We start from the raw sequence: 24,227 nt of genomic DNA on the forward strand, positions 1-24,227 counted from the left end.
TAAAGTCATAAGCTTAAGTAGAGAATACATTAATTTCAATATGTTTGAACACTTTAGGATCTAGAGAACCACACTGCCTGTTTCCAGAAATACAGATATTATCAGTAAATATTAGTCCAGCTAACAGATCGGCACATAGATATATATAAATATGTATGTACACAAGTATACATAGTAATATACACACAAACATATTTAAAATAACTGTTGTCAAGAAAATATTACAGGACATATCCATACATTAATATTCAGTAATTTCAATAGTGTATAATCTCTCCTGGTTTTCCATGTATTTCTATTGCTGTAGAAAGAGGTTTTAAAATGGTCTTTCCACATAAAAATGGAAAGCACTGCTGTATTACACGATTTTTCTTTTTAAATTGAAACTTGCCTAATTGAAAATTATGTTATATACTGCTGCTTTGATATTCATATTTTTGAAACACACAATTAGTTTTTGAAAAAGGACAGACTCTGATGCAAGTTAATTTTTAGTGATGTTGGCAGTAAATAGCAACTGAATGTAATGATGTGTGCTAAAAATATAAAATACATTATCAGCTGGAGTGTCTTTTTAATTTATTTTTTGCCATGCTTTTCTGTATCTTTATTTTCTAGAGTTCTTTGAAAATGAACATGTACGTGTTGGGCAGAAAGGTATGGATCTGCTTTTATCTGTAATAAACTGTGAGTAATTAAGAATGCATTTAGTAAATTTGTATTTGCTTGTACCTCCTAAAATTTTAAGAACTTCGAGTAGCACAAAGCATTAGCAGTAATACCATTGTAAATTAGATAGACAGCCACTAATACTGTTGTCATTTAGACAGGGATAGAAAAGCAAACATTTGCAGTCTACAGGTAGCTACCAGATAAAAAGTTCCACAGATATTTCAATAAAAACAAAATATGAAGCACACAGACTTTTTTTTGGTGGCAACTTAACTTATTCCACTACTAAATTTCAGCTGAAAATGAAAATTCTGTGAGTCCCTTCTCTGCACACAAAGTTCTCATTACTGTAATGAGATCTATACCTTTGTGTCAGAATAGTCTTTTTAATAATCATTTGCAATTGCAGAATCTTGCAGTACTTAGCCACTATGGAATATTCTCTTGTCTCTCTATACTTCTTTTTCTGAAAACTTCCAGGATTGTTTTCATAGGTTAAGAAATAACCCACAAAAGGAAGGGGAAGTTAAAAGAAATTTAATTTAATAGTTTAATAGTTAAAAAGAATTTAATAGTTTAAGTTTGCTTATAGAAGAAACATACAAGGAATGGTTGAAATCTACCAGTATTTACTCATTACTTCTTTTTTTAGAAGAAAAATATTCTGAATATTAGCATCAAAGGGAAAAATAGGCAGGATACTGTCCCAAAAGTGCTCCATCCTATTTTTTTTTTGTTGCAGTAACAAAACAATGATCTTTCTTTCTTACTTCTTTTGTTTTCTGTCCTGCACTGTCAGTTTTCTAGTCCAAGAGCAGCTGATTAGGTACTCTTCACCTCTCTGTTCTTTTTCATATTTTCTGAACTTCCTGAGCCATTCATTCAACTCCACATTGTTGTTCACGTTCATCATCTCCTGTCTATACCAAGCAGCTTGATTCTAAAGAATGCCTTAGCTTTTCCTATATTCAAAGACTAAAAGTTTTGTAAATATATAAGCTAAATGCCTTGACCATAAACTGAAATCCCTTTTCATTCAGTGGGAATCCTGCTGCATGCTCTAATAGGTGTTAGTTATGACTTTATTTGCCACTGAGGTATTGATTTTGCTTTCATATTAGATGTATTGCCAAGTCTGAGGATTTTATTTTGTTGTGTTTAGTAAAACCCATCTTGTAAATACCAAAACTTTTTTTTAATGTTTTGTATGTCAGTAAGAAATATTGAGGTCAATACTCATGGATGCCAGGATGAATCACATTGTTTCTGAAGTTCTGTGGAGAATGTAGGAATGGGGTTTTTTTTCCCTCTTCATGCAGGAACAAAGGATGATAGAGAAGTCTGTGTTAGAGCTCTGCAAGTTAAACAAAAATTTGGCAAGCTGATCTATTCAGCATTTAAGCAAAAAAGGAAGGAAAGAAAGATCAATTAGATATTCAATTCCAAACTTCATCCTTCTAAGTCATATCAGAGCAGATATTATGAATATCAAATTCAGTGAGATATAGAAAAGCAAGCTGTTTCATAGACATTTCAGAAAAATTAGAGGATATAGATTTGGAAACTTCCGAGTAGCGGTCGAACACCTATGTAATATCTAAATAATAACAGAAAAATTTCTCCCAACTCTCTTTTGTGAAAGACATTTTGAGTATGAGGGTACAGTTAATCACGTACCCTTGGTGAGGAACACTTTTACCAGATTACAATAGCTAAAGGTGTATGCCTTTCAAGTTTCTAGATTTAAGTATGGAACGAGATAATTTGTTTTATAGTATGTACAGTACTGTATTCAGCATGAGGCCCTTGTGACAGAGTAGCCTAACGTTTCACAACAGTGACCCAAATAAGCAAATCTGTCAGCAGTAGGGTATTTGTTTTATGTCAATATAAAGGTGAACCAACATCTTTTGAGGTCTTTATCCTCTGGAGTAAATATACCAATAATGAGAGAACATGACAGTACACTCTGGAATGGAAAATTCTTGCCACAGTTATCTGTGAAGATCTTCATACAGCTAACATGAGAAGAAGGAAGGCGCAAAAAAAGCCAGAATGAGTGGCAATCTCCTATTTGAACTGAGATACTACTCATATTTAAAATAGGAGTATTTTGTGGCTATAAATGGCTGCTTGTTCAATTTAGAAGCTGCAACTAGCCTTGATATAGTCATGTGTACATACTAAGTGCTCTTTTATGACAGAATGTGGTACAGCCTTGCTGATTAATACCAATTAATACCAGTACCTATTCCCAAGGAATTGCTTAAAAATTGCACTGTGAAAAACAGGTATTTTCAGTATTTTCCTATTAGCTAATGCCTACAGCATGGTAAGCCAGATTTTAAAGTTAAAAATTAAGGTATTTGATGGAAGTCTTATACTACATCAACTTTTTACCTGCTTTGGTTCTTTCAGTTTTAGCAGAGCAAGATAGTGCTGCAGCTCAGCAGTATGTTCGTCAGGGATGTCCAACAGCACTCCGAGCTGATCTGTGGGCTCTCATTCTTAACATTTCTAATCAGCCAGAGGTAAGTAGCAAAGGGAGAGTAAAATGTGAAGACTAGGTGAAAATACAAAAGTGCAAACAGGTATCTTCTACTGATACTTTTTCCAAAACAGAAATGCTTTACTGAGTTGTCACAGAAACTGATAAACATTTTATGATTTAAAAAGCTCTGTGCTGTGGTGAAGTCTTTGCCACTCTTCCTAATTTTTAATAGATGTGTGAGCAAAGTACTGTAGAACAAATTATTCAACTGGTATGACTGTCTCCTGAGATTTTCCTATATGATGCTCACATTTTTAGAAGGGGGCAAGAAAAAAAGATTTGAGAAGATTCAACCTCTCATATCTTTGCCAAATTTTATAAAAAGATGTGTTATATCTTTTTTCTGGTCTTCGCATATTTGGGTAAACTTTGATGTGAGGCTTTTATATGTACACGATAATTTACTTTGTGATAATTTTTACATACTTAGCAAATTATATTTCAGCTATAGATGAAAAAGAAAAACTATGTACTCATACATTATTCTGAGACTGAGTGCAGTAGAAATTTTACTTTAGGAGACATTCTGCAGGATACAGACTCTTGAGACTGAACTGAGTAGATTGTGCAGGGAATTAGTGGTGAGACAATACTTTGTGATGATGCTGAAAGAACTCTAGAAAGGTGAGGGCAAGTAGCTAGAAAACAGTAATGGTAACATTGAGACAAAGTGATAAGGGTAGAAAAAGTGATGCAGACTGGGAAATTAGTCTACTACTTTGAGACTGTTGAAAGGAATGAAAAACAGTGAAATACAAAATGCACCCTCAGTCCCCATAAAAACCAGAAACTATCAAGCTGGGACAAGATACACTATGTTGAAGTAAATAATTTAAACTGTGAGGTAAGTGCATGTAAATGTTTTTCTGTCATGCAAAACTGAAACTGTTCTTCTAATGTAACAACTGTCATAATCTTCTGTCTTCTTTACCAAGACTATTTCTGCATAGCATTTTTTATCCTGGGATCTAAGTTAAAGTTGTTTTATGGACTTTGAGTACTAAAAATAGAAATGTGTTTAAAAGATCAATTTCCTGAGTGAGACCAAGCAGACTGCCCATGAATCAGGTGGAATGGCATGAGGGTTACCACAGCTATAAGCTAAATATCTATGGTTCAGTTTAAGCATTGCTTTTACTAATGTTTCTTACACAGAAGTGAGCTGTGACTGCTGCTGAAATGCTAACACCCTGAGATGTTCTTCTTGCATAGCCTGAATACAGGGCTTTATTTTTTGTAAAGTATAGCAAAGCAGTTTCCATATGCATGTAGCTGTTTTATGATCTGCTGAATTTCATATAGACTTTATGGATTTATCTGACACTTATTTTCTCTACCTCTTGAGAACAGTTTCTCTGTTGGAGTTGAGTTGTCTGTTTACAGACATTCCTTGCTGTAATATTTCTGATTTGCAATTTAGGCTCTATTACGTTTATAGCTGTATGAGTCTCTAAATCACATGAACTTTGAATTTCCTTTCTTTAATGTGAAACATTATGAGGGTTTGGTATGGGCAGCAGTGTGTGTGCTAGCATCTGATATTTTTGTTTGGAAAATTTTATTCAGTAAAGCTCAGCCTCTGTATAAAGCTAATTTACAGCCAAGCAAGAGATGATACTAACAATCTACACTGTAATCATAAAAATGATAAACTGTGAGCTCAGAATGCAGGATTATTTAGAAATGTATAAACACATTGCCTGACAATGAATTGTTTCTCAGTTTTCATTTGTAATGGTACACTTTAGAGGAACAGTGTTAAAGGAGCCTTTTTAAGGTTGCAAAGACAAACATTTGAAGGTGAACAGTGTCATAGTTAATATTGTCTGTATAAACAGTCCAATTTGCTGTATATATATTTTAATCATATGACCTTGAATCACAGGATTACAGTTATTTCCTGTGGGATGTCTGTCTCATTGCACAAAATGGATGGCACAGACTTACTGAGAATCTGTTTAATTTTTTTTTTCCTTCTGTTCACAGTGTTACACAATTGTTTATTCTCTGCATGCTACTGAAACAGTGTTTAGGAAAGAAATTTGTTCATTATCTGATAGGCTTTTTCTCCCCATCTGTTTTTTTTGAATTAATTGGTGAAAAATCTTAAGTCTGGAAATTCCAGCATGGAAAAATCAGTAATGCTTTACTTTGCTGTAGGTTTTACTGAATGTAGTTTGCAAGGTTTAAAAACTTACTAAGTAGGTGAGGTAGTAAGTTCATAATGGGACATTATGTGTATCTTATCAGAATGGTTTTTTAGATTAGGATCAGTAGACAGAGGTCCCCACTGTACCATTCAAACAGCAAAAAAGCAGTTACAGTAGCAGACTGTCATCATCTTTGGCTGGAAAAGGATGTACTTTACAAGTAGATTTCACAGATCTCTGGTAAAAGGAGAATAAGCTTTGGACCCTCTTCAAGGATTTACCAGGAGGGTTGTCTTGAACTCTTATGTCTGATTTCTCTTTATGTAATCTAATTAGGTTTTTGTTTTGTCCTTGTTAGATTTGAGAGGCAAATGCAATAGTGCAATCACATGGGAAGGGTAACTGAAAATGGGTCATGACCTGCCAACAGTTCATCAGCGAGAGTGTAGCTTTGGTGCCAGGGATTTCATGTCCTGTGCCAGCACAGAGGCTGCTGAGTAATCCAAACCTTTATTTCAGAAAAGGTGAATATCCATATTCTGCTTAAAGTAGCTTTGCTGGGTTCTGCTGAAAAGTACTGTTCTCTCTTGCCATAAGCTCCTTTCAGACCTCTTTTGTGCTCTCAAGTGGATACTATATGAATGTTTTGGGGGAAATTTTGGGATGTGGGATAAGGTCAAGAAGTCTGGTCACTGCAGTCCTGAAGTGTACTTGACTTCAGTTTGGAAAGATGAGTATATTTGGAGGTGTGGTATAAAATTCTATAATTTTCAGTGAAGCTGCTGTCTATATAAAAATGCAACATATTTTTAAAAGGGAAAAGGTTTACAAAACAAAGTTACATGAAGATTTGGCAAAGAAGAGATGTTAAATCGGATGAAAATGGTAAGATTTTTGTTTTATAACTGAAAACATTTTAAATAAAATAAGAAATGTAACACATTTTTTGACATTCCCAAAACTTGCCAGTAGTGGAATTTCTTATCTGGAGAAAGAAATGCAGCCAAAAAATAGTAAAAGAGGACTTGAATAATTTTTAAAGGCTGAGTGAGGCTCTTAAAATATTCCTCACTTTTAAGTGAGAGATTGATCTCCAGAGAGTCTTGTGTCTTGAAAGTAAATATTTTTTATGATTCAGATCTAAGGAATAAATCTATTAATACACCATAACCATAAGCCTCTTGTCTTATTGAGAGACATGGCAAGGTCCTCTTGTAGCCAAGTTGTGGCTGAAATCCTGGCATGATTCTCAAGCCCAACTTCATTTTGCTTCACAGCAATCACAATTTAAGAGAGAATGAATGGCAAGTAAGGAGTTAAAACCTAGAAGGAGTTAAATTCCTAGAATGGTTATAATTGCATCAGCTTTGCAAGTCCTTTTTTAATAATTTCTGATTTATTTCCTGAACTTTTTTTGCATTAGTTCTATTTCCAGTGAACAGTTTGTCCTTCTGGTCTTCTTAGAATCATAGAATTGGGTTGGAGGGACCTTAAAGATTATCATTCCAACCTCCTGACCATGAGTTTTGGTTTGTGGTTTCTTTGGTTTTGATTGTTGTTTTGGTTTTTTTTTAATACTAACTTTTTGTGTTTTAATATAGACCATCACTGGAGATGGCAAAAAAAAAGTTATTAATTTGGCAGTTTTAGACTTGATTAGACTATAGTATTGATGCTTTAAAATGTTGACTTGAGTATTTGAGTAGTTTCTTGTAGCTTTGAAGAATAGAATGTTATATTCATACTGAAGATACTTTGCATTTAGTAAATATTTATGTCTGATCATTCCTAAACAAATAGTGTAATATTTATACCTCCCCCCTTTTTTTTTTTCTCAGAAGTAAAATTTAAATATTTTCCCTGTGGGAGGCATCAGTACTTAGTATATAAAGCTTTTGTCCTCATTTCAACTTAGCAGTTTAGTAATATGTTAATTCTAATAGTTTCTAAGTGTGTACTATTCATCATTCTCTCCCTCTCAGGATTTCATCTTATTTCCCACTTGTTCTTCAAATCCTCACTCTAGACTTGTATTTATCAAAGAAATCAGCAGTAAATCTGTGATGTTTGGAATATACAAATATTTGTGTGGTGTCCATTTAGATACCTCAAAATCAAAATAGTTTTGTGAAGTGGGAAAGATCTTTGGGATGGCTGACTTAATTTATCAAATAGTTCAAATCAATCAGAAATTGTTATTCAGTTGTAGATGTAATGGCAGAGAGATATTTAGGGATTTGTGAGTTACAGGATGACAATGTGATATTCTTTTTCTTTTTCAAGCTCTTTCTAAGAAGGAAGGGATAGAATTAGTAAAAGCAGAGAAGTTTGTTCTGATTTTTCCCCATTGTTTCACCTGTGTGTGTTCTATAGACATTCAGAAAATAACTGGAGTTTAAAAACAGATCCTATTTTTTGTATTCTTCACCAGTTTTTTTTATATATATTTATCATTTAATCTTTGCACAAATTTAAACTGTTTACAGGTTCATACTAGTTTAGTGTCAAATATTTGCAGCAACTCACTAATGCTTAAAGATAAGACAGAACCTATTGGTGGAGAGGTGCATGAAAATAGAGGATAATAAAGAAATAAAACATAATGATTTTGGGCATTGAAAAGGTTTTAGGTAGAGAGAACCAAAGGTTGGATTATATGGGTCTTTAGTTTGAACTAGTCTCTTCATTCTCATTTTATTACTTAACTGAAGGCAAAGTCATTTTATAATGTCTCAATCTCAATTCTTAGGCTTAAACTAGAACAAACCATGGTAGATGCTTCATAAATATGCAGTGCCTTTTTTCAGTTGAATACATGTTTTTTTTTCAATTGCTGAAAAGAATTTTTTTTACTTTAAATATAAATTCAGGTCATGTCTCAGATAGATGATGGTAATATTCTTAATTTTAGGACATCTTGTATTATGAACAGCTTAAGTCAAATGTGATTCAACATGACCTTTTAGTGGACAGCCTGATTTACAAAGTAAGTAATCACGGTGAGTGATTTATGTGCTCATCACACTGGTGTTACGTTTTTTTAACAAGGAAAATACTAGATGGCTTGGTTTTGAGGAGTGTAAAAATAATTAGTGTGACTTTATTGTGAACTTATTCCTTGTGCCTGTGTTGTCTTTCACATAAGACATTTGAGTTGAACCATTAATTATAAAGGAATAGTGTCTTCATTTGAAGGAGTAACTGGGTTTGTGAGCAAAAACAAACAGGGTATGACTGCTTCCATTTCAAGTTGCAATGCTGAATGCTTAATCATCAAGTTAATGTAGCATTTTTTAGTTTTAAAATGTGAAGTCTAAGTTTAACTGTAGTTATTTGAATGAAAGTGGTAAATTTAGCCTCCATGGGAGTCTGAAGAGAGGTCTTTTGTCTTCAAACTCTTGTATTTTTTATTACAGGATGTAAAGCTGACAGCAAGCAATGATGACTACTATTTTGTATTTGAGGATTATTTATATCAGGTATGTAGCTATTTTTTGGTTAGAAAAACTAGGAGGTATACTCCTGTAGGATTGTATCATCTTTGGAGAAAGAACCGCCTTTTTAAGGCAGAGGACAGTGGTACAAATATATCTGTTTGCTGCGTGTACTTTCCCTTCTGAATAGCGAACTTGGACACCTGAACAGATTAAGCAGGGCAAGCTTCTAAAACTCCAGCTATGAAAGACCATACGCAATGTCTTTTCAGTGCACTTAGCTGGAAAATATCAAGTCAGCCATATTTTTCCCCTTTCCAGCTTTGCAATAAATAACCTCCAACAATTAAAAGCTGTTGTGTACAGAGAAATTAAGACTTGAGAAGTATATTCAGGGTTCCATTTAAAAAAAAAAAACCTTGCTTTACAGTGACCTATTGCAATAAGTATATTGACATATTTTTAATTTAAAAACATTGATTCTGAATAAGGTAGTGACAGGTATGGTTACTTGTAGGATTGCATCACAAAGCTGTTTCTAGCAATCAGGAGTCCAGTTAATTTATAAAGAATTATCTTTGTTGGTGCCTATCAAATGCCTATAATTAGAAGGAGATTACATCTGTGAATTTCCTAATGTGTAGTTGATTGCAGTGTCAACATAACTGTCATGCAGCAAACTTAACATTTCCACAGTGCTTTTGATTTCATTAGTCATATGTGTTATGTCAGACTTGCTTATTTTTTTTTCTGTTTAGAGCTATGTGAAATGAAATAATTTCTTTTTTGATGGGAATATATAAAACTGCTAGTAATTTAACTAGGCAAGAGACTGTCCTTAACGCTGCTTAGTCCATATAGATATGCAAAAATATGCAGTACTGTTTAAGCATATTATCCAAGCATGTCTGCATGCAATTCAGCATTTAAACATTAATAGTTAAATTTATAACCTCATGAAATTATGACCTTTTTTATTTGAAAATAGGCACAACATTAAGATCTGTATCTGAATTTGTTTCAGAATTAAAGTTTCCCCTCAACCCTGATCGCCTACCCACGTGCTGCTTCAGAATAGGTATGAGGCCCTGGACCTAGAGGGTCAGCCAGATGACATAGAGGAAAATGATCTGCCCAGTGGGCCTCCCAATTACACTTCTTCATCAGACAGATCACCACCTCTAACATTAAAAAGAGAAGAGGGGAAGTCATAGTGGGTGACTCCCTTCTGAGGGGCACAAAGGGCCCCATATGTTGACTGGACCCATTGCACAGGGAGGTCTGTTGCTTCTCTGGGGCCTCGATGTGGGATATCACTGAGAGACTCCCTGGGCTGATTCATCCCTGTGATTATTACCCACTGCTGACACTTCAGGCTGGCAGTGATGAGATTGAAGAGAGGAGTGTCAGGGCAATTAAAAGGGACTTTAGGGCACCTGGTCATGTGGTTGATAGGGCAGGAGCACAGGTAGTGTTCTGCTCAGTCCCTTTAGTGGCAGAGAAAAACAATGAAAGGAATAGGAGAGCCCACATTATCAACAAGTGCCTCGAGGGTTGGTGTCACCAGCAGAATTTTGGGTTCTTTGATCATGGGGCAACTTTTTCATCACCTGGCCTGCTGGAGCCAGATGGGCTCCATCTCTCTGTTTAGGGCAGAAGGATTTTAGCACATGGCCTGGCAGAACTCATTGAGAGGACTTTTTTCCTCTCCCAACCTAATTACTACTAATTTTGTTCTATAGCCCCTGGAAAAATTTTGTAGTATGAGTCACTGTGATATGGGATATTATTTATTGATTGAATATGATAAATAGAATTAAATATTGGCTAAATAAGATAGATAATGAAAATGTTAGTTTAAACCAGATACATTATTTCTGGGTTTGCACTGGATTTATGGCTTTGTTTCATGACTTGTTACCGCCTCTTAAGTTTTCCAAGTCATTGAGCAGAGTGTGTCCTTTGTGTGTTGTGGAATAGATGAAATGTCCATCAAAACAAGAAAATTTGGGCTTAAAATAATGATGACGATATTCTGTTGCATTATTGGTACCACTTTAGTAGCATACAGTTGTTCATTACATCATTTATTTCCTTTAATATCTTTGCTTTCTTTTTCCCAAACTTTATTTCTTTTTATAACTTCTTCATAACTATTGAAATAAAATGCAGGAACTTTTTAATAAAGCAGTTTCTTTTTGATAAAAACTTTGATTTTGGGTTTTCTTTCCTTCAGTGATTTAAATTCAGTGGTTTTCTTTTCAGCTGGATTATAAATATCCAATAATTTGTTTAATATTTCTGTACTTGAAAAGGGGTTTGTGCTATTTTCTTTAGCACTATCATTCTGTTAATGAGGAAAATAACACATGGATTAGTAGATTTGTAAATTCTTTATTTCAGGCCAGAAGTTAAACTTGAATACTTTAGTCTTACATCCTGCAGAATGAATACATGCAAAGAACCTCACCCAGAGATTTTGGGTATAGTCATAACTTAGGTTTGAGCTAGAGTCTATCTCTTCTAGAGATGCAGAGTCTTCATTTAAAGGCTTCCAGATACTGGTACTGGACACTGTATTCCTAAAAAAAAGGGCCTCAAATGAAGGTTACATTCTTTCCCCTATGAGAGAACATAGTTTATGTCCTGTTCAGATAAGTTTCTCTTTTGTTCACCTCAGTTAACATACACATAGAATTACATTTGCCTGTGTATTGTTATTGTCAGTGATATTTTGGCAGCTATGAACATGATTGTGTATTGCACAAAAATAATATTTAGCTTAAACTCTTTGAGATAAAGAAAGTATTAGTTGTTTTTAAAAAATGTTTGTATTTCAGAAATAGTTTTGAAGTTCAAAAAGGAAAAAAGTCTCAAAATATGACCTGCTTTCCATAAAAAAAAAATAATTAAAACAATAATATTCAGATGTGTCATTTTGTGTGTTTCCTTTTGACAAATGCTGATATGCGGAAGATGTTTGCACCAATTAGTGGGAAGGAAAAATCCATTCATTTTATTCACAATAAATTATGTAATGAAACATTTCCTCCTTTCACACCTTGACTACAGGTAAAATAAACTCTTAAAAACTTCAAGAGCAAAGTGTCCTGGGTTCAGCTAGGGTAGAGTTAATTTATTCTCAGTAGCTGTTACAGTGCTGTGTTTTGGATTGGGAATGAGAATGGTGTTGATAACACACTGCTACTTTGGGGTATTGCTCAGTTGTGTTTATCCTAAGGACTTTTTCCATGTCTCATGCTCTGCCAGTGAGGAGGTACACAAAATAAACTGGGAGGGAGCATAGCCAGGACTCATCAAAGGGGTATTCCACACCACAGAACGTCATGCCCAATATATAAACTGGGGGGAGTTGACTGGAATCGGGTGGCTGATCTGGGTTTGGGAAGGGTCTGCTATTAGTCTTTTATTATCATTTGCCATTATTCACTTGCTAAACTGTTCTTATCTCAGCCTACAAATTTTACCTTGATTCTCTTTCCCATTCTACCAGGGTGGAGAGGGAGAGGGAGGGTTGAGTGAGTGTCTGCATGATACTTAGTTTCCAGCTGGTCTTAAACCCCAAGAGACTTCAGGTGCACAAAAGTCAGCAGTGAGCTGAAGTCTGCCTTATGTCTGCCCTCTCGTGTATATTTTTCATAGTGCAGCCTTTCAGTGCGTGAAAACATGAAGATGCTAAAGTACAATACTAATTACTACATTTTTTACAACTCCAGTTAGGATGAGATTCTTTCTTGTTGGGTTTTTTTCTATGAATGCTTTCACTACTTAATTTATACTCAGTTGCTGTGAATACAGTTTTGTTCATTTACGTAAACTCTAAACCCCATATATACTTTAGAGTATACAATGTGCATTTCTGATCTTTTGAATACAAGGTGAACATTATAATCTGTTTTTTGAAAGAGCTGAATTGCATGTAAACATTTTGTAAAGGTCTAGGAATGAAAGAAAATGTAAGTTCTTCCAGAACTGCACACATCCAAGAGTGTAAATGTTTCATTTGTTTATTCACTTACTAGGACATCCCTGGGTCATAGTAACTGAATAGGAAAAGAGTCTAAAAGATGTAAAAGCAGACAGGTACAGATACAGTCACTACTGTTGTGACAAAAAGGGATAAACACCTGCAGAGAGGGAAGGAGGGAGGTTAAAGAATGTGGATATAAAACTGATAACGTATGAAGGTGAACGTAAAATTGCAGCAAGTTGAAAGTGAGTCTGGAAATTTGAGCAGGAAAATATGTGGTGAAGAGCTTTCAACCTTATTGGCTCTCTTAAGTAGCATCTAATAGGTGGTAATTAAGATAGGTCCTTAATTTTTTTTACATTGCTTTGATCCAGTTAGTCAGCTGACTTTCTTTTCTGCAGGTGTTACTGTGTTTTTCCCGAGATACATCAGTATTGGAGCACTTTACTTACAGTAGTGCAACCCCACCCAAATCATACATACAAGGTAAAAAGAGTTGTTTTTAAAAAGATCATGTAGATTTTTGTTGATTGATGCACTAATACAGTATGTGAATTTGCTTTGTGTTCATTACACCTAGTAGACTACACTTTAAAGAATGTCAATAAAAATTACTTCTGCACTGGTTCTATTATGACAGTTTAGAAGCTGATCACAGATTACAATGTTGTTCTTTTACTCCAGTTTTCTGTGTATAATTCTGCAGTGTTTTACCAGAAGGAATGGAGGACAATTATGACAATATGATAAAATAATGACAATATCTGTCTTCATCAGAGCTAAACATTAAATAGATAATATTGTACTCTGCAACTTCAATAAATTTCACAACTGGAAGTTGTTGTAGAATGTTGTCTCTGCAAAGCTGTGTTTTGCAAATATTTATAGCCAGGAGAAGAACATGTTGCTAAAGAACTGGGGCTCTGTTCAAAAGGGTGGGAGAGTACAGCTTTACCAAGCATACTTAGCACTGATTTTTTTAAAAAAGCATGGCATTTTCAGAGTATTAGCTTATCTTTGGATGTTCTTTGACTTGAGGTCTCATTATTTTTCTTAACAAACTTCAGATTTCTTGATTCAGTCCACTTGCCTTCTCTGCCTGCTTCTCATGCCATTCTTCTGGATGTTTCCATATGTCTTAGAACCTCATCTGCCTTGATTTTACCTAGAGGTTCCTAATTTTGCCTTCCTTCTTGAGTCATTCAGTAATCCAATCAGTTTTTTTCCCCATGTACCTTCATCATCTACAGTCCTGTTTATTTCCTTGTTCCTGGTGCCTGTGTATTTAGCCAAATATGATACCTAAGTACTTTGTTTGTTCAGGACTTAAGCTGACAGTTTTCATCTTGCTGCTTCTTATGTCGCTATAAGTAATGTTTGTTTTCTAATTTTTTAATTCCTTTTTTATTGCTTTTTTCACTGTCTTCCACTGAATTACAGAGTTTTCTTTACCTTCTCCTTCAAATAAGCAGAGGGCTCACCTGGGAGCAGAACAGCAGTGGGATCCCAGGTCTCACTTCAGACACAGAGCCATGGCAGCCCAGAAACACAGCTATGGAGAACATCCTGCACATTCCTAGACAAATCTGGGAAATGATGTTGCTGATACCTAAATCTGTGCAGTGTAAATCCAAAAGGCTTGTATGTCCTATTTTTAGATGATTTTCCAAGAGGTGTGCTTTATGCTAAAAATACTCATCCTCCTAAATTATAATTCCTGGCTGTGCAACAAGCAAACTATTGAAAGGAAAAGGAGAAAATGATTTTTAGTTTAATGAAACAACTCATTTGTATAATTGGAAAATACTGGGTTTTCTTTTCGTGGGGTAGTAGGCAGGAGTTTTGCAGGTTAATTTTTATTTTATTTTAGTCAGTTCATGCTATAGGAAAATATCAAGGTCCAGATTCCAGTGAACCTGACAAAAGTTCCATATGCTAAATTCTATTGTGAAGAGAAAATGGAGTACACTGAATATTCTATAAATGTTCATGTAATTAATTAAATTTTTAGTTGAATGTTCTCATTTTAGAATTAAATAATTGCAAGGTTTAATTAGTTGTAATTATGTTTAACAAAACCTTTATATTTCTAAATAAATTGTTAAATTTTATTAATGGATTTTTGATTATTAGTTTTTGTAGTTAAAATATGGTTAATAATATAATGTGTTTTTTTGCAGGGAAGTTAAAAAAATTATATGATCAATGTATATGATCAGTGATTTTCTTGACTTAATTAAGTCTTTTGCATCCAGTGGATTACTGAAATATTTGTTTGCTATATCAGAACATCCATCTTCCTCTGTTACAGATCTAATGAAGCTTTGAATATTTTTTTTATCTGTGGTTGTATCTGTTTAAAGTCCTTTCCTGTCCCTAGGTCAGTATGCCCCTATTTCCTCCTAGACCTTCAGTCTTCAAGGTCCGCAGCAAACACCTTTAGAAGCTCCTAAGACACACCCAAATAGAATCTCAATGGAACAGCATTGCTGGAATTTTCCTCCTCTTTTTTGTTGTTTGTCATCCTTCTGTATTGGTGCTGCATTTCAGTTTTATATCTGACATTGTACCCATTGCATTGCTTGCTACACTTTAGACAATGTCAGATGGTCAATAATGTAATCAGTAATCATTTTTGTAATTGTAGCTTAAAGTCTGCTTTTTAATTTAAATTATTTAAATCTTTATGACATTTTCTTTGTGGTTTGATGGTTCACAGGAAAGCTCGGAATGGAAGAATATGCTGTTTTCTATCCTCCAAATGGTATGAATTATACTATTGCCTCCTCTAGTGGTAGTTTGGAAATACTTTTTTTCTCAAATACATGATATTTTCTTTTTCTGTTACAAGTTGTGTTTTGCTGTTACTCTGTGAAATTCATTAATTTAAAGGAGTAAACTGCATGGAAGCTACTCCAAACCCACATTCAGCCTGGTGTTAGTGATCACAAACGGAGTTTGTCTATGTTTGTGGGAAGGAGAATGAAAACAACTTGTGGTGCAGCAGTTTGTATTCAGTCTTAAATCAGCACTTAGAGGATTGATAAATGATAAATGCTGACCTCTCAGCTTTTCAGTACTTAAGAAACCACACCCTAAAGTCTTCTCCTTTCAAAATGTGTGTTGACACAACAGATCTATGTAATTCTAGTACCATTGCTGTTGTTTTAACTTCAGTTATTGTTTTTTTCAGCTCTTAACTTGACCATTTCAATCCTTTATTGAATCCTTTCCCTCCATTTGTCTTTCAAGTTCTTTCCTCTTGCTTTCAAGGCTTTCTGTCACCAATCTCAAATCTGTCTCTGGCCTTGTCTTTTATGTCTTCCGTACTTCAGTGGAGTCAGTTGCAGTACATACTTTTGTTTCACTTTTTTCCATGTTTGCCTCTGCAATTCTTGCAGCTCTGTAGCCATGAAGCATTGTTCTTATGCTCTTTTGCTAAAGCAGCCACCTTTCACCAGTCTTATATAAAATCTAGTGAATGGGAGCTAGGATCAGCTGGGAAGGAGGAGCAAGCTGTTATGATACAAAGGCCAAGTACTGTGAATGTTCTAGCTGAGTACTGCATGAATTAAAAGGTCTTGGCCTCCTTTTTTTCCTACTCCATTCTTGTCAGTGCATAACATTTATGGGTTGTCATTTATGTGAAATTAGGTTCTGATTTCAGCAAAGCTTCTGTGTAACAACTTCATGGAAATTTTCTGAGCTTTACTTGGCTTTCTAGGATCTGTAGTTTGTGTTTAAGCATTTTGGTTTACGGACATAGGTGATACTGTACTTACATATGTACAGGATGGAGATGCAGTAACAAGGAAATACTTTATTCCTGATGTAGGCAGAATACAATTTGATAATGTGAGGGGGAATAATATTTTGCATGCATAAAGAAGATTATTAAAGAACAAAAAAAGAAATATTTTTGTTTTGCAGGTGTAATTCCTTTTCATGGCTTTTCTATGTATGGTAAGTATGACTCTCGTAAGCTAAAACCTCAGAACTACTCTTCATATTGTAGTTTAAAGCTGTATATACTTTTTTACAACTTTCAAACTTTTTTTATGTGCTTTTATGGTTTTTTTGTGTATGAAGGTTGTTAAATATATTTTTAAAATTTCAGGCTGTTTTATTTACTTATATTACAGCTTACTCCCATGTGATAATTCCTTCTTTGAGAGCTAATAGCTGAGCTAAGCTATGCATCTTAATGGATATGAGTAGAGGGATAAAATTTTGAAGTGCTCTTTCCTTCTGTTTCACTTCTGGGTAGACCAAGTTACCCATGAAAAAAGTTCTTGAAAACAAGAATAATGTGAAAGGCCTGTTGTTCTCTAAGTTTACCTACAAGAGGTGTTAAAAGAGCATTACATAATATAATGGTTGCTAATTTACGGCACAGAGAAAAGCACAAATATCAACAAGATTTTTAGGAAAAAAAAGCAGAAAATTCTCCTTAGGTTACAGACATACTGCAGCTATTGCAGATGTGAGATTAGATGTTTTGGCTTTTCAGCTTTTTCTTTTGGTTTATAAAAACCAAAGCATCAGAGGGCAAGCAGATTTTAAGATTATACTGAAAATGCTATGTTTTGCTATTAATAAGGTTTAATGATCACACACAGTCATTAAAATAATTGAATTGAAATATGAAATGCAAATTTGGACCTGAGTAGGGAATTTAAAGTCCTTGGAGTAATGAGCACTTAAGTTAAAAACTCTCGCTTAGGGACTCACTTAGAGGCGTTCACTTGTTCTGTGTGAACTGCTTTTCAGAATGTTTGGATTTGCTTCTGCCCTTGAGAACAGTGTCTCCCAAACTCGGGTGTGAATTTTCCTCCCTCCCTCCTGTACTTGCTCTTTGCACAGGCTCAGAATATGCTGGCTTTGAGAAGGAGGAAGGGTGAAAAGCAAGGCAGCAGAAACATGGTGATGTAGCTCAAGGCTGTGGGTGCAGTGGCTGGGACCAAGCAGAGCATCCTCTATATTCCATGTTGTGCTGCTATATGAGGAAGTGTCTGGGTCCTTATGAAAATCTTACACCCTTTTTCCTGTTTGCATGCATACACTGTCAGGGTGCCAGCTGGCAGAGGCTGTTCTCTTACCCTCCTGGCCCATATGTACATGTGCACAGTGACAAGTTTTTCTTTCCATCTTCAAGCATTAAAAACATGAACACGGATAACACCCTTTCCTTTTCTTACCCCTACTGAAATACATGTTTCTGTGAACATCTCACTCTACCTTAGCACCCCACTTCTCATACACAGACACCATTTTTGTTATTAAGCCACCTTCTCTGATATTTAGATATGAAAATAAATTCAAATGTGCATATATCCATATATACATATATAGAAGTACATAAATCTATGTGTGTATATGTACAGATAAATATATCCATTATCCCTAGCTTAGTGTAAATAAAATGGAGGAGAAAGTAAATGCAGAGATTGAAACTATGAGTGTGTTAAAATGAATGCACCTGTAAAATGAAGCAGTCGTCATGATGACTGGACAGATCAAAAGGCTGTTCACAAAAAGGTATGAGAACTGTCTGTGAGAATGCATTGAGTGAATAGACTATCAGTCTCAAGGAATGATGGTTATGTTTGAGCACATACATATAACAGATTTATCTATATGCTAGACTTTAACAAAACAAGCAAAGTTTCAGAGCTACTGTTTTCCAAATGTAATCAATTATTATTTTGAATCAGGTGTACTAGAAGGCTTCTGAACAGTAAACTACCAAATGTCCATGGTTTACAGATCCTGTAAGAAATAAACATGTCTCTATGCGTTTGTCATACTTAGTGATGTTATTGTGGCAACTGAAAGCTGTTCTTTTAATATTTTCATTTTCACGATATCCGTCTTCAAGCAGTTTTACAATAGGGCATCAATGTGGAGATGGTCAGTGGCCCCATGGCACACTCAAAGTTACAGACTTGAATCAAAGACTTGCACTGTTTGCATTACCTGACACCCCAGGGGTGCTCTCCTTATGGCATATTTGTTACGGTTCAGAAGCCAGCACTGTAGTATGCAGGTTCTAATTGGTTTAGCTTCTTGAAATATGTAGGGATATCTAGAATGTATCATATTCCCTTTCTTGACTTTTTTCATTAAGTGATAGATTGTGATTGAATACTTTTTTCTTGGTTTAGTACTGTTTTTGTAAATTGTGGTACTATTAATTACTTGGCTTTTCCTCATACTTCATGCGCTTAATCATTGAACTCTTTTAGCAGTTTACAGTGTTGAGTCAATTATAATTCTTTTATCCTTTCAGTTGCTCCACTTTGTTTTCTGTACCATGAACCTTCCAAATTGTATCAGATATTCCGTGAGATGTATGTGCGTTTTTTCTTCAGACTCCATTCCATCTCTTCTCATCCCTCTGTAAGTTCATTAGGAATTAAATCCACTCATTTGATATCCTGTTTGCTACAGAACAATAATATTGTTATTAGCATGGTTTTCTATGTGATTGAAATGTATCCTTCTAAATATAATAAATTATTTCAAGCAAGCTTGGGAAAATTACTAGGTAACTCCAGTCTGGATGATGTTGTTTTCTATGTCAGTGTTAGTTTTTGCTATCATGTACCTTATTAAAATAGTAAGTTCTCATTTTATGAGGGTGTGGGGTCTTTTATAAGTCAAGTTTTTTAATCTAATAGATTTCTCAGTTCTAAATATATGTACTAAAATATATGTATGGAGATACTGTTTCAGTGATACTGAGTTAGTGTCTGTTTCTTTAACTGAAGTATCTTCGTATGACAACACATGCTTTTTAGTACTACTGAATGAGTTTAAATAATTTGTGACAAAGCTGGATCAGCTGTCTTGAATGTACAAGAGTTGTAAAAATTGGCTTGTCTTCTATTTGTGAACAATAAAACAGAGTAAATATTCCTTTTTTCCTTCATAACATGCTAAAAAGTTATATTGCTTTTTGAAACTATTTCCTGGTTGAAAGAAAATCCTTTCCTTGGTATACCATTTCAACGCTATGTATTGTGCTTTCCATCTTTAAAAGCAGAGAAAACCAAACTTATCAGAGAGATACTTTTTCTCACATCCATTTTTTTTTTAGTGCAACTGACGTCTGTTTTGTCAAAGTGGAAATATTTAATTAAGGTTACACTATAATAACCCATTAAGTACTTCAACCCTTACATACAAACACCATAAGTAACTCAGACTTGAAAGGGATTATCAGAACATATTATGGCTAATATGTACACAGAATTGCAGGAGCAAGGCTTTAGTGACTAAAGGTATTAAAATTGCTTGTGCCTTTCTCACCTGAGTTGAATATTGTATCATTAATAGTGTTTTATTGCTTTCATGCAATAAATTTCATGCAGTTGCAAATCTATGCACACTTACATGCTGATACTGTTTTCTCAGATTTGACAGGATGAGTGTTAGTATTCACAATATGATCTTGTTCCTTTAGGGCATTGTGTCATTGTGTTTGCTTTTTGAGACTCTTCTACAAACCCATCTGCCCCAGCTCTTCTATCACCTCCGAGAAATTGGAGCTCAGCCGTAAGTGCTTCTTTCTAACTTGTCACAAATGTTGCACATTTATTGTTCTGAAAATGCTTTTCTTTAGTATTTTAATTTAAGATCTGTGAGAAATTACAAAAAATTATGACCATCAGTGTGCCATTTTTCCTTGATAGTCAGATGGAGTGCTTTGTCTAACATGTGTATCTGTGCTTTGTGCATTTCTTCTGTATGCTCTCTGAAAGAGAGAGAATTGCTCTGTGAGAAATGCTCTATGCTGCATTATTTAGCTAAGTTTCAGTAATTTATGTTTGATCTGATGGAACTAAGTGATGTATTTCCTAGGGGACAGAAGACACAGAGATGTGTTAGTTGCAGCAGAAGGTACTGGAAGAGGCAAGAGAGCAAGAGTCATTCAGTAGTGAACTCATGGCACCAGGCACAACAGACCCTGAAAACCTTTTTGTCTTAATTGGCATCCATCTTAATAGCTTAATAGCAGAAAGGATGAAACATTGAGGGTGATAATAGCTGAGGATTACTCCAATGTGATTGTTTGATCAGAAGGATCATGAGAATGATATTAGTACTTTATCAAATGAGATGCTAAATAGTTTTATGATGGCTGTTGAAAATTAAAATATTGATTATTACTGCAGCAAGAGAAAATTCTTATTCTTCCCAGAAGAGAAATGCAGAAGGATAATGAAATATTTTTAATTTATAGACAATCTGATCATTATGGGAGGCCAAAATATGATAACTGTTGTTTGTCACTTGTTTGCAGGCTACGAATTTCATTTAAATGGATGGTACGAGCATTTTCTGGTTACTTAGCTACAGACCAGCTCTTGCTTCTGTGGGACAGAATCCTGGGATACAATTCTCTAGAAATTCTTGCTGGTAATAGAATTTTTTTTACAAAACATGTGAAGTCTGTGTGAATGTAAGGCAAATACTTGTTAGCTTTAATATATTTTGTGATGAGAGTAAAATAGTTGCTCTTTGAATGCAGACGGCAGGTTACATACATGTCAAAGCATATATCATCTAGAAAAATGGAATTGCAAGAGTACTGCATCTTTAATACAAAATATGTCAGGTATTTTTTTTTTATGGAAATACTCAAAAAATGCTAAGTGCTCTCTAATTAGAACATGGGATGTTCTCCCAGCTCCAGTGGTAGTGGAAAATGAATTCATCACCTTTCACAAAATACAAGATTCGTGTTATTTATGGCAACTACTCTACAGTACTTAAAGCAACTTATAGTCCCCCTGATTTTGCTGGATTTTTTCCTTTGAAGTGGCATCTTTTAAGACACTTTGGAAGTTTTGTAGCTAAATAATGTCCTCATATTTAGGAAGGTTTCAGGTGGAGGTTTTAAAGAAAATATGTATCTTCAGTTGAGTCAGTTTTTAAATACAAAGTAGGTGAGTGGAAGAGAAGAGGTTTTGGTTCCATTTGTACATGTAAGACAGCTTGTCCCTTTTAATTAAAAGCTAGTCATCTTAAACTCAGACTTTCCTGAAAGAATGTTGTGTTTTTCTTGTCTGAGAGAGTAGTCAAAGAAACTCAAACACAGCCACCTGTTGTATATTATTCTTCAGAATCAAAATAATTAAACTAAGTGAAAATTGGCATTTTATGTCAAGATTATTTCTAACCACTGCTTATCATGTCAGAAACTTAAATATTGGACATTTTCTTTCAGTCCTGGCAGCTGCTGTATTTGCTTTCCGAGCAGTCAACCTGATGGAGGTGACGTCACTGGCTGCAGCTGAAGTAAGGATAAGTTTCACTTAGAGGAGATTGAAATAGTTTCTGATACTTTGCCAATAAGGGTAACTTAAGCTTCACATGGCACATGGTGCATAGTGCAAATCTTTCTGTCTAAATTCTTACCTTCGATAAAAGATAAGGAAATTGTGAACATGCAGTACATAATGCTGCTTTTCTGGAGTAAAAGGAAGCAAAGCATATTTGCTATAAAAATGCAGTGTTATAAAATTATTTTGTGCAGTTTTTTTTTAATATATAATCCCTGTTAGTGGGATATATTGTTTTTGAAATATTGCAGAGGTTTGTACCCTTTTCCTCAGAACATTTTAGTTGCTTCTGTTCTACAAATGACAAAAATGTTACAAGATTAATTTGTCAATGTGAATCTGAAATTTCACTGTGCATACTGCCATAGGAAATGAAGTAAATGAAGTTATTAGCATGAAGATTATTATTGTTTATATCTAGTAACCTGTTAATTTTTTCTTTTTTAAAAAAAAAAAAATACAGTGATGGATTTTTTCATGATTTTGAGAGTTTGTGATCTCTTTCTTTGGCTTTTTTTAAAACATACTTTCATGAGAAGACATTGATTATTTGAGGCATTACGTTGGACTTACTTCACAAATACTAGCCAAGCCACAGGATAAGGATTCTTAATTCCCAATTATTTTTAGAAGCAAGTTGAAATGTTAGACTCATTCACCCATGATGCCACGTATATTTGAAGTAAGGCTAAAGTCTAAAATAAAGTTACTTGGGTACTATACATTGGGTAAACGTGTTTTTTCTTTGAAATGTTAGAATGAAAAATTATGCAATATGGTACTAACATAAACCAGTATAATTTGTTTCTAGCCATGTCCAGGTCTGATTATTGGCTGTATATTTAGTATTTGAATCTTTTCCTGACTTCTTAACTTGCTTTAAGGAAATTTGATTCAAATGTCAAGTTTAACAAGCCTTTTTAATTTTCATCCTAGGCTGTACTTGCTGACCTTTCAACCCTAAAAGTTATGCCTCTTCTTCAAATCTTCTTGTTTGCTACTGTCACTTGATCCGCTTCAACAATACTGGTACCACATTCCAGTCTTTCTGGAGAACCTAAGCATCAACTATGCAATGTCTGCATAAAACCAAAATTAAACTCCATGTATAAAATCAATTTAGAAATAGTTACCTTAATATTTTCTAACAGGAAAAAATAACTTTGCACATGATTGTGTGAAGTGCATGCTAATGAATTTTACTGTAATAGCAATGGTTATTACTTGTACATTGAGAATGACTACTTGTGCAAGTAAATAATATGAATCACTGTCTAAAATGCATGTAATATTAAATAAATGTAATTAATGATCTGAGTTTTGTGATGTTATTTTCAGAGTTGTAAAACCTTTTATTCTTTTAATATGAAATTACTTTTTCTGGCTCACACCTTAGAGGATATCATCTCCAATACTGTCAAGTGAAAAAATAAAGATACTTTTACTTGCAAGATTATTTTTTCTAGTTTTCTAAAGAAAAGATGGGATCATACTTCAGTTTTGCTATCCCTATTTTATTTATTCTTTTCACAGAAATTTTCTCCATGTTGTTTCTCATGGTAACTGCTCCTGTTTATTCTTTTCATACACACAGATGTAGTCACCCATTCCCCATTCATCTTTGGTTAGGTGTAGAGCTACCTCAGGTGTCTGCTGAACTCCTCCCCAGAGTCCCATCAAAAATATAGATGGGACTGCACAGAAGGCCTGAGTATAGCTTCCTTCAGAACTTGTTGGAGCCAGTCTTTGCATGAGACGTAATATTGCCCTGAGAATGATGCCAAGAGTCCTTTTGCTGTGCCCCACACCCTCTCTGGGAGAGCAGTGCTACGCCTTTGACAGTTTTCCAGCCTCTGTGATTCAACAGCTCAGGCTTCAGTGCAAGAGCCCTGCTCATACCCATGTGTGATGGATTGTCACTACAGTCAGGCTGGCATCATCTGCTAGCTGTCATACCTTTTCATGAGGTCTTCCTCACAAAAAAGTGTTTGAGTTGTTTAATACCAAAGTTGGGATCAATAGTCTGATTTGATTGAGTGTATCTTAATACCTGAAAAAGGCTCTCAGTTGAAAAATGATAAT

The 24,227-nt window shown here is 34.6% G+C and overlaps 1 protein-coding gene across 1 annotated transcript in view; it reads left to right on the forward strand.

The window, feature by feature from the left end:
- The window catches only part of TBC1D19 (TBC1 domain family member 19), a 46,740-nt gene extending 23,351 nt beyond the window's left edge, over nt 1-23,389 (forward strand). The window contains exons 10-21 of the mRNA XM_005517788.2: nt 619-657; nt 3,091-3,203; nt 8,285-8,359; nt 8,790-8,852; nt 13,200-13,284; nt 15,518-15,562; nt 16,729-16,761; nt 19,088-19,197; nt 20,264-20,355; nt 21,104-21,219; nt 22,031-22,101; nt 23,082-23,389. Of these exons, the coding sequence (XP_005517845.1) occupies nt 619-657; nt 3,091-3,203; nt 8,285-8,359; nt 8,790-8,852; nt 13,200-13,284; nt 15,518-15,562; nt 16,729-16,761; nt 19,088-19,197; nt 20,264-20,355; nt 21,104-21,219; nt 22,031-22,101; nt 23,082-23,156 (917 nt within the window). The 3' untranslated portion in view covers nt 23,157-23,389. The remainder of the gene's footprint in view (nt 1-618; nt 658-3,090; nt 3,204-8,284; nt 8,360-8,789; nt 8,853-13,199; nt 13,285-15,517; nt 15,563-16,728; nt 16,762-19,087; nt 19,198-20,263; nt 20,356-21,103; nt 21,220-22,030; nt 22,102-23,081) is intronic.
- The last annotated feature ends 838 nt before the right edge of the window (nt 23,390-24,227 follow it).

The sequence above is a fragment of the Pseudopodoces humilis genome, chromosome 6 (genome assembly GCF_049639895.1).
Source record: "Pseudopodoces humilis isolate 2021_Gansu_Grassland_sample_001 chromosome 6, ASM4963989v1, whole genome shotgun sequence".
Classification (NCBI taxonomy): domain Eukaryota; kingdom Metazoa; phylum Chordata; class Aves; order Passeriformes; family Paridae; genus Pseudopodoces; species Pseudopodoces humilis.